The sequence below is a fragment of the Tursiops truncatus genome, chromosome 7, assembly GCF_011762595.2.
Source record: "Tursiops truncatus isolate mTurTru1 chromosome 7, mTurTru1.mat.Y, whole genome shotgun sequence".
Classification (NCBI taxonomy): Eukaryota; Metazoa; Chordata; class Mammalia; order Artiodactyla; family Delphinidae; genus Tursiops; species Tursiops truncatus.
The window spans coordinates 44,314,578-44,329,805 of NC_047040.1; the positions used below are offsets into that span (position 1 = coordinate 44,314,578).

Consider the following 15,228-nt stretch of genomic DNA (forward strand, 5'->3'; position numbering starts at 1 on the left):
GCGTTCCGCCCTGAAAGCTTCCGCAAGCTGCGCCGCGCCGCGCCGCGCTGGGGCTGACCACTCGCGTTCTGCCTGAGGAGGCGCAGCCGTCGGCACTGCAGCCACAGCGGAGCTGATACTGCTCCGAGCCAGCCGCCGGCAGTGGGGCGGCGGGTGAGTGGGCACGAACGGCCGCCGGGACTGTGCTGCTGCCCGGGCAGTGGGGAGCTGCTGGCGGGCCCGGGTTGGCTTGAAGGGAAAGAGTGGACTCCTGCTCCGTCCGCGGCGCCCTGTCAGGACGTGCGGGCCAAGTGGCCCCCAAGGCTTGCCCCCCAAATCCCCGTCGTCGCGTCCTGGCCCTGACGGGATGTGCAGCTCCGAGAAGAAAGGGGTGGGGCGGGGGGCACTGTGGCCACAGCAGCGGCGGCTTTTGCTGAGCTTCCAGTAGCTGGGAGCTCCGGCCGCCGGGGAAGGCTGCCGGTGATGGCAGCGGGGGGGAGGGGGCGTCGCTGTGGGTCGCCCGGCGTCGCGAGGGCAGAGCCGAGAGGCTCTTCGCTCTCTGAAGTCATTGTTTGCCAGTCCTGAAGTGGCGTGGCAGACTCCGTGGAAGGGTTTTCTGGCCTGGGATAGAGTCAGTCTTTGCCTTCCAGCTCAGATGTAAATTTTAAGCCTACTTTCGAGCTTTTTTTTTTTTTTCTATCCTGTCGAAAATGGGAAAGGCATCTTGAGTGGAGGCACGTTCTAAGTATAACTTATAGCGTATAAAAAGAATGTAACATGCACGGTGGATGTTTGGATTGGAGGGACTTTTTACACATTTAAATCTGAGGCTTTTGCTTTGTTTCAGTGCAACCAACTTTCATCACCGTAAGCCTATAGATTTTTGGAGGGAGAAGGGCCATTGTACTCCGGAACACTTGATGGACGGGGTTCGGAGAAATTCCTCTCTCAGGGCCAACTCTGTAATAGAAAGTGTTTATATATTTTTAAATCAGAGCTGTTCGAAATATATGCTCTGCTCCCCCCACCCCCAATCTCAGAAAGAAAGGAAGAAGGGAGGGAGGGGAAGAAGGAAGGAAAGAATGAGAGAAAACCAAAGTTTTAGGGAAGGTGACTAGAGTTAAAATACGCAGAAGAAAGACTCCTTGTTTAAACCTAATTGTATCACTAGGTTGAGAAACAAACCTTATCCCTTGACCATGTAAAATTTCCACCTCATTATGTTCTTCGCAGCTTCAGTACTCATAAAGGAGTGATTTGAACTCTGACCACTCTTTATGGACACAACACTCACTACATTAAATGTAAGTCTGGCTACTCAGAACAGACCGGTTCGGTCAGCTTTGCTTTTTAATATATTATTCTGTTGGTAAATTTACCTCCTGAGTTTTCACTTTACACTCTTAAGAAAATGTAGGTTTTCTCTTTCAGTTTGCGTTTTCCTGCCCATTACTTCATTTAGTAAAACAAACATGCTTGAAGACAAGCTTTAGGAAAGGCATTTTAACTGTTTATTTTTTCAACAAGAAGCATAAAAATAAGTCTTGCTTGTCTTACTGGGGAGTTAGATGTTAAGAATTATTTACTGCCCTCGTCAGCATCTGCAAGTAGCATATTTTGGAGGGTCTGTTTGTTCTATTTCAGAATGATGAGGTAAAAAAATAATCCCAGTAACACTTATTTTGTCATGTCAGAATTAGGAATATTTAGATTTCCAGTTATATCAGTGTTGATTCATCCCATTGCTTTCCTACAGCGCAAACATGAATGTTGGAGTTGCCCACAGTGAGGTGAATCCAAATACCCGTGTAATGAACAGCCGGGGTATGTGGCTGACATATGCTTTGGGAGTTGGCTTGCTTCATATCGTTTTACTCAGTATTCCCTTCTTCAGTGTTCCTGTTGCCTGGACCTTAACAAATGTTATACATAATCTGGTAAGAATTTCACCTTATACTGAACACTTAAGGTTTAATGGTTTTACAGAGACTGGGCAAGGCAGCAATGGGAAGGTACTGTTTTGCAAGACGAAAAGAGTTGTGGAGATGGATGGTGGTGATGGTTGTGTAACATTGTGAATGCACTGAATACTATGAACTGTCAGCTTAAGAGTGGCTAAATGGTCCATGTTATGTTAGTGTATTTAAACACAGTTTTTTAAAAAGCTTAAAGTTTTATGTTACAAAGAAGAAAAACACATGACTCAGTTTTTTTAAACAGTTTGATTGAGATATAAAATTCACCCATTTAAAGTGTACAGTTCAGTGATTTTTAGTATATATGACAATTTTGAAGAATTCTTACCTGGAATAAGATTATATTTTTCCTATCACTTTATATTTAAACATTGGACCCTATTTGTAAGTAAGACATTTTTTTCTCCTGTTGGTTTTGTAAAATCTGAAAAAAAGTAGGGCATTTTAGCAAAAATTATAAGACACTGTAATTCAGGCCACTATAATATATTGATTAACCAAAATGTATCAGAGGAAGTAATTGTGTTTTTTGGTTAACTGGAGTCTAATGAACATCTTTGGCTTAAATCCTTTCTAAATTGTATATATATACTTTTCTATTTCAGTACAGAAATTTTGAGCTTAATCATACCTTATATGATTCAGAAACTTATGGTGCCTTAGATTCTTCCTGTTGACTATTGCTCTTTTGTATTATATGATAGCTCTACAAAGTACCAGAGGTTAGATTGACTCTACTGACCATATTATGCAGCCCTGGAAATTGCCTGTTTAAAAACAAAACAAAACAAAACATGATAGTGACTTTTCTTGTCTTTAACAGCCTATTAAAGTAGAATGAAAGGGGAGAAATCTGCTTAATTGAGACTTTTAATTGAATCCAGATTAACTATATATTTGTTTAAAGATCTAACCAAAATGAAGAGCTTAGAACTTTAAGACAGAAAAATGTAGGAGAAATAGGTTTTTAAAAAATTGATATTATTTATATCTTCTGGAAAGCATTTGAAGTTGACTGGAGGATGACAAAGATGATGTGGTAGAGATCAGTGAATGTCCCTTTAGTCCATTTTATGTGATAGACTTTGGAAGGAAGTGTTTAAAAACACTGTTTTTAAATAGTGACTTCTCTGAAATATTTGACACTAATCATATCCCTTTTATTGGAATTCTTTTCCTTTGGCTTCCATGGGATTGCTTTTTCCTAGATATATTTCTGATCTTTCCTTTACTATTTCCTCTTGCACAGTTTTCTCTTTTCCTCTCTTAAATATTGCTGTTGTCAAGGTTCTTTTTTTTTTTTTGGTGGTACACGGGCCTCTCACTGTTGTGGCCTCTCCCGTTGCGGAGCACAGGCTCCGGAAGCGCAGGCTCGGCGGCCATGGCTCACGGGCCTAGCCGCTCCGTGGCATGTGGGATCTTCCCGGACCGGGGCACGAACCCTTGTCCCCTGCATCAGCAGGCAGACTCTCAACCACTGCGCCACCAGAGAAGCCCTCAAGGTTCTTTTCTTCATCTCTTCTTATGATATATATTTTATCTAGGTTACTTCATCTATCTGTATTTTCAGTTTCTACCTGTTAAATGATGATGACCATATTAATATTGCCAGATCACCTTGCACCTTAAACCAAACAAGTATAAATTGAATTCATTCCTGATATATCCCTTACCACCCACCACAATCTGTTCCTGGATTTTGTTCCTAATCTAATCTAAAGGTACCACTATCTGCCCAGTAAGCCAAGCCACACAGCTAAATGTCAGAGGTAAAGTGATTAATATAATGTATTATCCAAACAGAGACTGTTTTGAGAGTAAAAGAGAGCTCTAGTAATAACTACTCCAAGAGAGTAAGTGTAAATCAGGACCACCCATGGCAAGCTAGTATATATAGTCACCCTAGACTTAGGGTAACTCTTTTTCCTTTATATTCCACATCCATTTAGTCAAAGCCTTGTCTATTCTACTGCTTTACTGTCTTCAACTTGATCCTTATGGGCATTGCTATAATTTCATGCTCTTCTTTCCCCTCAGGTAGATTACACCAGTAGATCAAGTGGTCTCTTTGACACTTCTCTACTCTACTTTCCTTCATTCCAATTTGGCAGGGTGATATTTTTGAAATTCATGTTTGTTCAGGTCACACTCTTAAGTCCTTCAGTGATTCCTTGTTACATTCATAGTAAAATGCCAAGTTCTTTGTGTGGCATACAAGACCAGTTGATAATACTACAGAGGCAAGAAAGAGACCCAATCTTAACATCTCTCCAAACACAAGCTGTGCTCTACAATAATGAAAATCGTCTTCTCTCACCTTTTTGCTTTGGCTTAGGCTCTTCTTCCACTATTTTAATACCTCTTCCTCCTTCCTACTCTGCCTGGCTAATTCCTGTTTCTCCAGGAAAACTACTCAAGTGTCACCTCTTCTAGGAAGCTACAAAAGTCCCATGCTGCATTTTTTTCATGAATTTATTATCCTTTTATAATTAGCAGTTTATCTTTCTTTTGTTTTTATCTCTAAAGACCTATTTAAATGTTTGCTGAATAAATTAGTCTGTTCTCACATAATTTTCCCTTCTCCAGTGGCACATGTATTAAATGTACTTTAGAAGTCATCTCCTCCCTTCATGTTTTCAGTTGGTTGACTGAGACTGAGGCACAGTATATGGCCATGGACAAAGGACAGGAAATGAGAACAAGTAGGGAAGCAAACTTCTGACTTCTTAGTCCTCCACTAAAAACCTGACTAACCAGCCATAGATGTGGCAATTACATGATGCCAAATGTAAATTTCTTTTGAAGTTAGCCTACATTAAACCAATTAAAAATGTGAAATACATACTGCATGCTTTTAAACATGGGAAAATAGACCAAATATAGGAAAAAAGAAAAAACATGGTCTCTGTCTTTCTGAACCATATAGTAGAAACCTACAGCAATTGTTTTTACTCAGTGCTACAGTTCACTCTTAGAAGTTTTAATACTTCACAAAATTCTTATCCTAGCTTTTAAAATGAAAGAGAATTCTCTTCATTTTGAGCTAGTAAATATTTGTTAAGGGCTAACTATGAGCTATATATACTTTTTTCCCTAATTCTTTTAATGTGGGTATAAATCATCCATCACTAAAATTTTATAGAAAAACTATTAAAAATAAAAATGGAGTAGAAGATAAATGGTTAGATAAGATTTTATTCTTACTCATTAAAAAGAATACATAAACTATTTGAATATTATATTCTGAACACTGGTGAGTGTATGTGGTTTGAAGTAAATAATTAGAGGACTGTTCTTCTTTCTCTTTGATAATTCTAACACATGTATGGTCTAGAGTAGAGATTCTTAACTTTTTTGGGTCACATTCTCCTGAGAATTTGAAAGCATACAATTTCTGTTTCATAGTCTCTTTTAAAACCCATGTGAAAATGGTTTCTTGTGCTTACACAATAAACATTCCTTGGCTTAATGTCATCTTGGTTTAATATCTAATACTTGCTTTGTATGAGCCCTTGTTCCTGAGGTAGTCAGGCTAATGGGAAAACAAACATTATGTAAACAACTTTAAGACAATATGTTGTGCTATAGTAAAAGTCTTTTCAATAAAATTATATATATGTACATAGGCAACAGGTTAATTATTGCTAATGAGAAGGGCTTCACTAAGGAGTTATCATTTGAGCTGAACCTTCAAGACTGAGGTAGGTGACAAGGAACCATCAAGGCTTTAGCCTCAGCAACAAGGAACCTTTCCCTCCTCTGCATTTCCTGAGTACTTTGATTGTACCTTTGATAGTAATTTCTGCCCTACATTGTAGTTGTTTATGCATATCTTTTTTTTTTCTTACCATCTCTTAGAAGATTGAACTTTTTCAAGGCATTGGACATGTCTTGTTCAATTTCATATATGCATATAGGTCCTGTGTCCTGTACATATTAGCCACTTATTAAATGTTTGTAGAGTTATATCCAATTGAACATGAATCCATTCCTCTGTTGCTTAAGTGTTACTGTAGGTAAACAACTTCTAAATTGCCTAATGGAATAACTAGGAAGCAGACAGACTAAACTTTGAAAAGAAGGGCTCTCTTAACCTAGTAGAATAATGTAAAATTTCAAATCACTAATATTTCTATTTTTTTCATATATTTATTAAAAGTTGAAGTAAAAAAAATGATATCACATCATGACTTTAATAAGTAAAGCTGTTTCATGACCATATATAGGCTTTATTCTGTTACCAGTGCCTCAGACAGTGATCCTGCAATGAAGCATTAACTATCAATCTAAATGGGCATCTCAAGTAAACCACATCTAGTATACATTGGTTTTTTTCCCCTAATTAACCACAAAATTAGATGCTTAAACATATCGCTGGACAGAATGGCTTTTAGTAATGTTTTTTACTTTGATTTTTAAAAACTAACTTCAAAAGACACTATTGAGGTACAGTGGTGATTTTAAAAGTAAATTGTGTTGAACATTATACTTACTACATCAAACCATCTTTGTTGCTTTGGAAAAGAACTATTGAGACAAAAACAGTCCTAATATTAAATATTTTCAAAACAATTTTCCCCGATACAGAGATTTTGTTTATTATTATTTTCCAACTTGTATGTTTTTATCATTTTATAAGTATCATCAGATTTACTAATATGACACTCTAAACTTTCCTACACATTGGAGAAAATGTAATTCTATCTCCCAACAGGAAATGTGTTAGAAAATCTAAATGTAATGATGCAAAGCTACCCTGATGGTACTTTTCGTTTCTTTTCAATTTAATAGGAGATGAAAACAGGTTACTTTTAGTTGACTTAGAGTGGTTTTCAGCAAATAATATTTGCATGTAAGCCCCTGGAAGTTTTGTTTTACTCTGAAGAAACCGGCCAGTCTTTCACAATATGAAATCTTAAAACTTGAGCTGTCAAGTTAATCACGCTCTCTGTCACAGTCTGCAACTGTCTTAATGCTAACTGGCAAATACTAATTTTGTATTTGATATTTATTATATACCCCCTTGCTTGTTTTCCAGGGGATGTATGTATTTTTGCATGCAGTAAAAGGAACACCATTTGAAACTCCTGACCAGGGTAAAGCGAGGCTCCTAACTCATTGGGAACAACTGGACTATGGAGTACAGTTTACATCTTCACGGAAGTTTTTCACAATTTCTCCAATAATTCTGTAAGTGGTGGAAATTTTCAGGTATGAGGAGGATTGGATGAGAGGAAGCCATCCTTTTATTAGATTAAATTTGAAATAGAAACAGAATATTTTGTTGAAAACCTGTATCAGTAAATTGCTACTTCATAGAGATTATAAAATACAGGCAAAATTTTTAACAAGCTGGTAATAAACCAGTTTTCAATTCAGTCAAATATATATGGAGACAACCTTACATGTTTATCAGTATGACAAGACATTCTAGAATACAAGTTAAATATATTCTAGTTCATGTCTTTAAGCTGCTTGCAAGAATACTAAACACATAGTCTTGTTCTGTATTCTACTATCAGATTAATCTCCATAAACAAGGATTTGGATGATTTCAGATGAATTTCATTGACCACCTGCCACATCTGGATGTTCCGACTCCTTGGGAGAGACAGTATGGTTTAGAGAAAAGAGAGATTAGGCTTTCATTGTAGGACAGACCCGGGCTGAATCCTGTACCTATCACTCAGCCTGCTTGGTTTGCTCATAAATAAAATTCTAGCCAATGGTACCTAACGCAATCTGATGCTGTAAGAAATAAATGAGATAATACCTATCTGTAAAACATCTAACCTTATATATGGCATGTAATTTCCTCCTATTACCTGATATTCAGGGTCCTCCACAAAATGGTTCCTACCTCATTTTTCCTTTATGTGACTATTTTACCCTCACCCAACTCCTACCTGGTCACACTCTTCTAAGCAGCATTTCTTAAATACTTCATGTATAGTCCTAGTTCTATGCCTTTGTTCAAGTCATTTTCCCACCTGAAATGCCTTCTCCTTTCTTAATTTATCTGTCTTATTTTTCTTTCAAGATTTAAATTGTGACCTTACCAGTGAGGTCTTTTCCTTAGCAACCAGCCTTCAGTGATAATGCTCTGCTTTGAAATCCATAGCAGTTGTTATATATCCCTTATTTATTGTCACTTTGTATTATTTCTCTATTATTATGTTTATTTCTGCAAAGAATTTATAAGTACATAGATTGCTTTGAATTCCACACTCAGTTGCTTTCATATAATGGATGTTTCGCATATATCCTAATCAAACACTCGATACCACAAAGGAGATACATATATATAGATATATCTCTCTCTATATATATAGATATAGACATAGATTTATATATCCATTATAGAATCAGTACAGTCTGCAGCAGCTGGAAAGACTTCTTGGAGGCATTAGAATTCCTTAAACTAGGACTTAGGGTAGGTTTTAGACAGGTGTTTAAGTTAGGGAAGACATTTTCAAATGAAAAGAATAAAGTAATCATAAAGTGGTAGATTTCTTTTTCCTTATATTTATAGCACTTGGGAGGAAATTTTTTAAGTTTTTAATTGTTTTAGTCCCACATAAAATTCATGTCAAAAGAAAAATTATTTGTATGGCCTAACAAAGATTAATGCAATAACAAGAATAATGGTTATTCAAACAGCCCTAAATTTGTATTTTAGCTCTACTACTCTCTAGCTATGTGACTTTTGGCCATATTATTGAAAGTCTCAGTTTCCTCATCTATAAAATGTTTAGGATTGCATTATAATACAGTTAACCCTTGAACAATGTGGGGGTTATAGGCACCCGCCCTCTGTGCAGTTAAAAATCCAAGTATAACTTACATAGTCAGCCTTCTGTATCCCCATTTCCACATCCTCGGATTCAACTAACTGCGGATTGTGTAGTAACTGTGGATCATGTAGTACTGTGGTATTTACTATTGAAAAATATCCATCTGTAAGTGGACCTGTGCAGTTCAAACCCTCATTGTTCAAGGGTCAACTGCACATGTAAAAAGCCTGACATATGCTGAATTTTCAATAGAAGCTATCACAAAAAAGGTGATATCACTTAAAAGGCTATCACTTAAAAGCCTAACTAAGAGGTACCTGTGTACAACACCCATATTTCTTAAAAGTGTACTTTTGACCAACAGGTATGATTTTAAATATTCTGTGATTAAATTCCTTATATAACTGAGGAAACAGCATTAAAGCCATCTGTGTAGCATTGATATTTTTCAGAGTGCATTTACATTTTCTTATTTGATCATTTGTCAGGTAGGTAGGATGAGTAATATTATCCCAGGTTTTTAGATAAACAGATTCAAATGCATCATCTTCATCCAGATCTTGTAGCTAGTTGGAATCAATAGCCCAGGTTAAACCCTAAACTTCTAGCTTCTAATACAGGTCTCTTTCTAGTATACCCTTTGGCAGATAAATGCTACCACACTGATTCCTACCTGGGTTTTGCATCCCCTTGGAGGGTTGTGTAGGTTTTTTAAGAGTCAAGTAATTTTCATATGATCCACACACACAATCAGTTTTTATTAAAAGACATAAAGGAGACATATGCTATGAGGAGGAGAAGCCATTCCAAGAAGATTTATTATTTCTAACATATCAGATTACAGATTAAACCTGTAATGATGATGAGAAATTAAATGAGCTTACTGAATGTAAATGGTATCCTATATTGTTCAGTTAAGGAAGTATGAACAGTCTTCAAGTATATGAAAGCAGGAAGACAGGATTTAAAGTAAGGATTGAGGAATATGGTTTATTCTCAAGAATGAATTTTCTGACTATAGTTTGTGAAACAGGTGGAAGAGTATAGAATTTCTCAATTTAGATGGTTCTGAAAATAATGTGTACAGCTCTCTGATGTTTTTAGTTGTACTTGGAAAATAGCTGTTCTTTTCTAACCATATTACACAAGATATTTATCACTCCTTTAGAGGAAACACTATTAAAATACTTTTCTGTGTACTCTAAAAGTACTAATTAGACAAACACCCTTGTGCATAGTAACTTCTTAGTTATCATCAAGTAAGGTATGATGTTTTAGGATACTCTTTTAGTGGCCTCATGATGTGTCTTCATTTTGATGTACCCTTGGGTCAAACTAGGCATTCTGACTCGATGATCTGTGGTCTTAAAGGTGGCTTAGGCTTCTTAAAACAAAGTCTCGGATATTGGATGTCTTTGAATATATATATACATATGTTCGGTTATAGCAAAACAGCTGGAATTTTACAATAGTGTCTCTCAAGTTTCCCGTTATACTGGTTATATACCTGTTAACTTCAGTATGGAAATGAGAACATCAAAAGGGCAGTCAAGTATTTGTTTTCTTTCAAAGATGCTAAACTCTACTAATGCACTAACACCCATTTTTCACAGCTTTACAGCAGTAGTTTTTAACCTTTTGGTGGGTCACAAAACCGTTTGAGAATATGATGGATGCTTTGAATCTGGACTTTCTCTTCAGATATATACACATAGATACAAAACTACACCTGAAGTTTCAGGAAGCACATGACCCCTAGTTTGAAAGCCTTCTACGTTAAAGACTATAGTAACTGTCTTGCATTAAATACATTTAACATGATTGCAGAAAAGCAAAATGTGCATATATGCCTCCATTAAACAAATGTTTAAATCCCAAATAAAATTAATTTAGGCCCCCAAACTAAAACTTTTGCTCTTGTTTTAGTGCTCAAAGAAATGGTTCTGCTTTTAGGTATTTATGTTTCAGTGGCCTTTTTCCTACCTTTAAATATTTTAAAAATTCTAAGTAATTTCACTTTTAGATGTTATATATATATTCTTAACTTTTATTTCTACAGATATTTTCTGGCAAGTTTCTATACGAAGTATGATCCAACTCACTTCATCTTAAACACAGCTTCTCTCCTGAGTGTGCTAATTCCCAAAATGCCACAGCTACATGGTGTTCGGATCTTTGGAATTAATAAGTATTGAAATGTGTTTTGAAACAACAAAAATTTTTACAGCTACTGAGTTTTCTGTAAGGAAGGAATGGTTACTAAACTGCACTGTTTCTGTGATAATGTGAAATGAGAGGTAGCTACATTGGAGAGCCAATTGCTGGTTCTTCATATTGCTGTTTTGAAGTGCAGATTCTTATGAGAAGATGCCTTTGTTAAATGCATCTGGTATCCTTCTGTAGAGAGGCTTCAGAGGCAGGCTGGGCAGGCCCAGCTTATAAGTTAAATGGCTATAAAGTAAAGGTGTAGTAGATAAATCCAAGGAAATAAGAGATTTATAAGAAACTAAGTCCAGCTTAGCTTATAATGAATGGGCATTATGTTAAGAGAAGAAAATGTTTAATCATTCAGTCATGGTCAGTTTAAGCAGAGTTACATGTAAACCAGAATCATTTCTTTGCAAGTTTATTATAGATTGTTTTTATTACCATGCATATTCCTTTTGTGTTATATAAGAGGATATATATCCTCTTGTTTTATACAAACCAATTCCTACCTTATGAATGTACTTTTTTGGTTTTGCAGGCTCAACATTGTGTTGATTAGATGAGTTCATTTTTACATTTATTAAGTTACTGAGTTCATGAAGGTCCACCTTCACGACTGATTGATGATAGAAGATAGTTAGGCACCTTAGAAGCAGCCTCTGAGTTGGCCTTCTAATTTTGGAACAAAGTGGGTTTTGCTGCCTTTCCAGATACAAGGCTGCTAACCTAATTAAGAAAATAATTTATTTCTCGTAATTAAAGTATATGGTAGCTTAAAGGTCTGCTGATTTGGTTGAGCAATCTAATTGTTGAAGTCTGCCATTCTTTAGCGATGGAAATTTAAAATGGACAACTACATAGCCAACCTGTGATCTGGCAGAAACTGCTTCTCTAGCAATACTATCAGAGTAAATAATGGAGTCTTTTTTTAGCAAGTCTGCAGTAAAAGATATCTTTTCTTAGTCATCCTGCTCTCAATCTCCATACTTTGCCCATTAACATTTTGCCTGTCAATACGTGAGTCTTAGTATAGATAACTCAGAATGGTAACTATTTCCAAAGCAGCAACCGTATATACTGAATCCTTGTGGCTTAAGAGAAGCTTTCTATAGTTGCTGACGTTAATTGCAAGAAATAACTATATTCTACTTTGAGAAATAAACATGTCAAAAAAAGTATATGTGGCGAAACTGAAAAACCTAGTAACATTTGTAAGCAAAATTGAGTGAAAAGAATTATAATACCAACTTAAAAATCAATTTGTTTCAAACTGACTTTTGGGGGTAATGATCATTGTTTTGTATTTCAAAAGTATTGAGTTTAGAAATCAGTTGTATGATAATGCTTTTGTATGTTTGTCTTTTCTCATGTATTTTTAAATAACCAGTAATCTGTACTTTAATAAATTTTTCTTTGGTGTAAGGTTATTGCAAAAGCTTTCCAAAGTCAGTCATCGAGTTACACTTAAATTTTTCAAGTTTTTTTTTAAAGCAACTGAATTTGTAAAATTAAGGTAGCTAAAAAATATTCTTTTGTTTTTGTTTTAAAGTTTATTTCAAAAGGCTTATATTTTTTGCACAGACTTCAGAGTTAGAAATCTGCCTCTAATACAGGTCTTCTGCTGTTTTCCCTACTTTTGCCCTTCAGTGTTTTAAAGATATTTATTCAGTAGATATTTGAGGGCCCACTCTGTTGTAGGAATTTTTTTTTTTTTTTTTCCCGGTACGCGGGCCTCTCACTGTTGTGGCCTCTCCCGTTGTGGAGCACAGGCTCCGGATGTGCAGGCTCAGCGGCCATGACTCATGGGCCTAGCCGCTCCGCAGCATGTGGGATCTTCCCAGACCGGGGCACAAACCCTTGTCCCCTGCATCGGCAGGCGGACTCTCAACCACTGCGCCACCAGGGAAGCCCACTCCTGTGTTCTTTTGACTTGCCCCATCCTTTATTCTTTTTTAAACATAGAATGGTATTTTTTAGGTTTATGTCACTATTGTCAATTAAACTAGAAAGATCCTGAAGGGGCATAGCTATCTCCTTAACTTATATCTGTATGAATTAGCCTTACAAAACTATATGATGCTGAGAGTTGGAAAAAGATCTTAGAGGCTATAATTCAGCCCCATCCTTTACCTTGAATTTTCATCAACCCTCTATTCAGTTTCATTGACACCTCTATTCAGTTCTGTGTTAGCACTAAGAAAGGAAGACTTACAACTTACAAGGCTGCATTTTTGTTATGGAATTTATAACATGTTTTACAATGAGCCAAAATTTAATCCTTATTGTGTATAACTCCTCAATTAGTTACCTTTTAAACTGTTATCAACAGCACTGAGTATTACCAGAGCCTTCACCATTTTCCATATGATATGGTTTCAAATTTCTCCCATGATCCTGGTAATTCTGCTTGCTGTAAGTTGCAATTTATTATTATATAGCCCTAAGCTAATTACAAGAGGTGATAGATGTGATGTCACTACAACAGTACCACTTCCCTTGTTCTGGATACTTTTTATTTTTAATGCAGCCTATTATTTTAGCTATTTTGAGAGCCACGTATCACTGATTCACTTTATGGTCTCTAAAACCTCAAGTCCCAACATGTAGCACTGTTCAATGGTGGCTTTCCCTTCATGTACTTATTTAATGGATTTATTAAAACAGAGTCTAAGATTTCTTATTTTTTCTATAGATCCCCATGTTGTTAGATTTTAGCCTATTGATTCATCTTGTCTAGCTGAAGGTGAATCTTCTCATGCAATATATTTCTCTTATAGTATGTTTCCTATTTTAGTATATATCACTAGTAAATATGACTCCAAAATACCCTCATGCTAATCCTGCAAAAGACAAATGCAGCAACCCAGTATAGACCAATGCAGTTTAATAATCTTTCTAACAGGACAGATAGAAAAGTGTAATTCCCAAAACAGTTACATGGATATTACATATTGATGTTGGAAATGTAAACGAATTTAGTAGTGAGAAGACAAGTCTAGGTAAAATAAAAGGAATTTTTGAGTAGCACTGGACAGGGAAGTAAGGTAGGTAAGAGAATAGCAAAGATAAACCCTTTATTTTGCTTGACGTCAAAAAGTGAGATGTCTCAGGTTTTTATTTTACTCCCTAATTTCAGTTCCAGTTAAAAATGATTCAGCAGATAGTTTGTTATATGGGGTTTAAAAGCTTTTGTTTAGCTACAGGTGAATGTATAAGAATTATAAACATCAAATTTAGAATACTGAATATCTTGGGTATACAGTACCCAGAAAGCTCAACTGTATTGGGTGATACTTTAGCTCTTAAATTGGGTGTTGGGTTCACAAAAGTTGACTATATTATTCTTGACGCTTTTTCATAATCTAAAATATTTCATAATTAAAAAATAGTTTAGTAAAAATATATTCGGATTTTATTTTATGTTCAGTATAGCAGTGTAATTTATTCTATTTCTTGACTCATTCAAGTCTTTAATAAACAACTAATGGTTATGAAAGTGGCTCAACCTGTAGCTCTAAAGTTCTATATAATTTTAAGTTAGCAGATAAGCCAATTTTATTACTGTGTCCTTTAACTGCATAATTACATTGATAAAAATACATTCTTCTCAAATTCAAGAATATAAGTAAGGAAACTACATCATTAACACTAGAATGAACTCTAAAATATGAGAGGAATTTTATAATATATAAATATTCTGACTTCCCAACTATATAGTTATAAATTTTTTGACAACACTTTTTTGAAAAACTTGAAGATTTTGCAAGATAAGCATGCATTATCTTCTTCATTTTGTAATTTTTTAAATGGAAACAGAAGAGCAGATGATTTATTGGCTATTGCCCAGGAAAATACGAGTATACCAGCTACTACATGAAAACCTGATACAGTGATTCTGCTTTGAAACATCTGTCCCTCCTTTGAATTATCAAACGCATGCTTCTATCATGGTGCTTAATGGTCATAGGGAGTTTACGGAAGCAACAAAGAAATTCACCCTCTCCCTCTACTGCCAAAACATGTAGACCCCACACACTTGAAAAATAAGGTCATCTGAGTATGGCAAATTCTCAAAAAAATAAACACAATTACCATATGATCCAGCAATTCCACTTCTGGGTATATATCCCAAAGAAGTGAAAGCAGGGACTTGAAAAGATACTTGTACGACCCACGTTTATACCAGCACTATTCATAACAGTCAGAAGGTGGAGGTAACCGAAGTGTCCACTGTCAGATGAATGCATAAACAAAATATGGTGTATGTACAC

At 35.9% G+C, this 15,228-nt stretch overlaps 1 protein-coding gene across 2 annotated transcripts; it reads left to right on the forward strand.

Annotated features, from left to right (window-relative positions):
• Positions 1 to 12: 12 nt before the first annotated feature.
• ORMDL1 (ORMDL sphingolipid biosynthesis regulator 1) lies at positions 13 to 12,384 on the forward strand. 2 transcript variants are annotated; one of them, XM_019931529.3, is made up of 5 exons: positions 24 to 153; positions 1,213 to 1,283; positions 1,736 to 1,916; positions 6,994 to 7,145; positions 10,809 to 12,384. In XM_019931529.3, the coding sequence occupies exons 3-5, from the start codon at positions 1,743 to 1,745 to the stop codon at positions 10,942 to 10,944; spliced, it is 462 nt and encodes a 153-aa protein (XP_019787088.1). In that variant the 5' UTR covers positions 24 to 153; positions 1,213 to 1,283; positions 1,736 to 1,742; the 3' UTR covers positions 10,945 to 12,384. The 2 variants fall into 2 exon arrangements, with proteins under 2 accessions (XP_019787089.1, XP_019787088.1); XM_019931530.3 differs by lacking the exon at positions 1,213 to 1,283 and having other exon boundaries at positions 13 to 153.
• Positions 12,385 to 15,228: the final 2,844 nt, after the last annotated feature.

Coding starts and splice junctions, on each gene's coding strand:
- ORMDL1 (XM_019931530.3), top strand. CDS start 1,743: ATGAATGTTGGAGTTGCCCACAGTGAGGTGAATCCAAATACCCGTGTA. Junction 1,917..6,993: donor CAAATGTTATACATAATCTG/GTAAGAATTTCA, acceptor CTTGTTTTCCAG/GGGATGTATGTATTTTTGCA. Junction 7,146..10,808: donor ACAATTTCTCCAATAATTCT/GTAAGTGGTGGA, acceptor TTATTTCTACAG/ATATTTTCTGGCAAGTTTCT.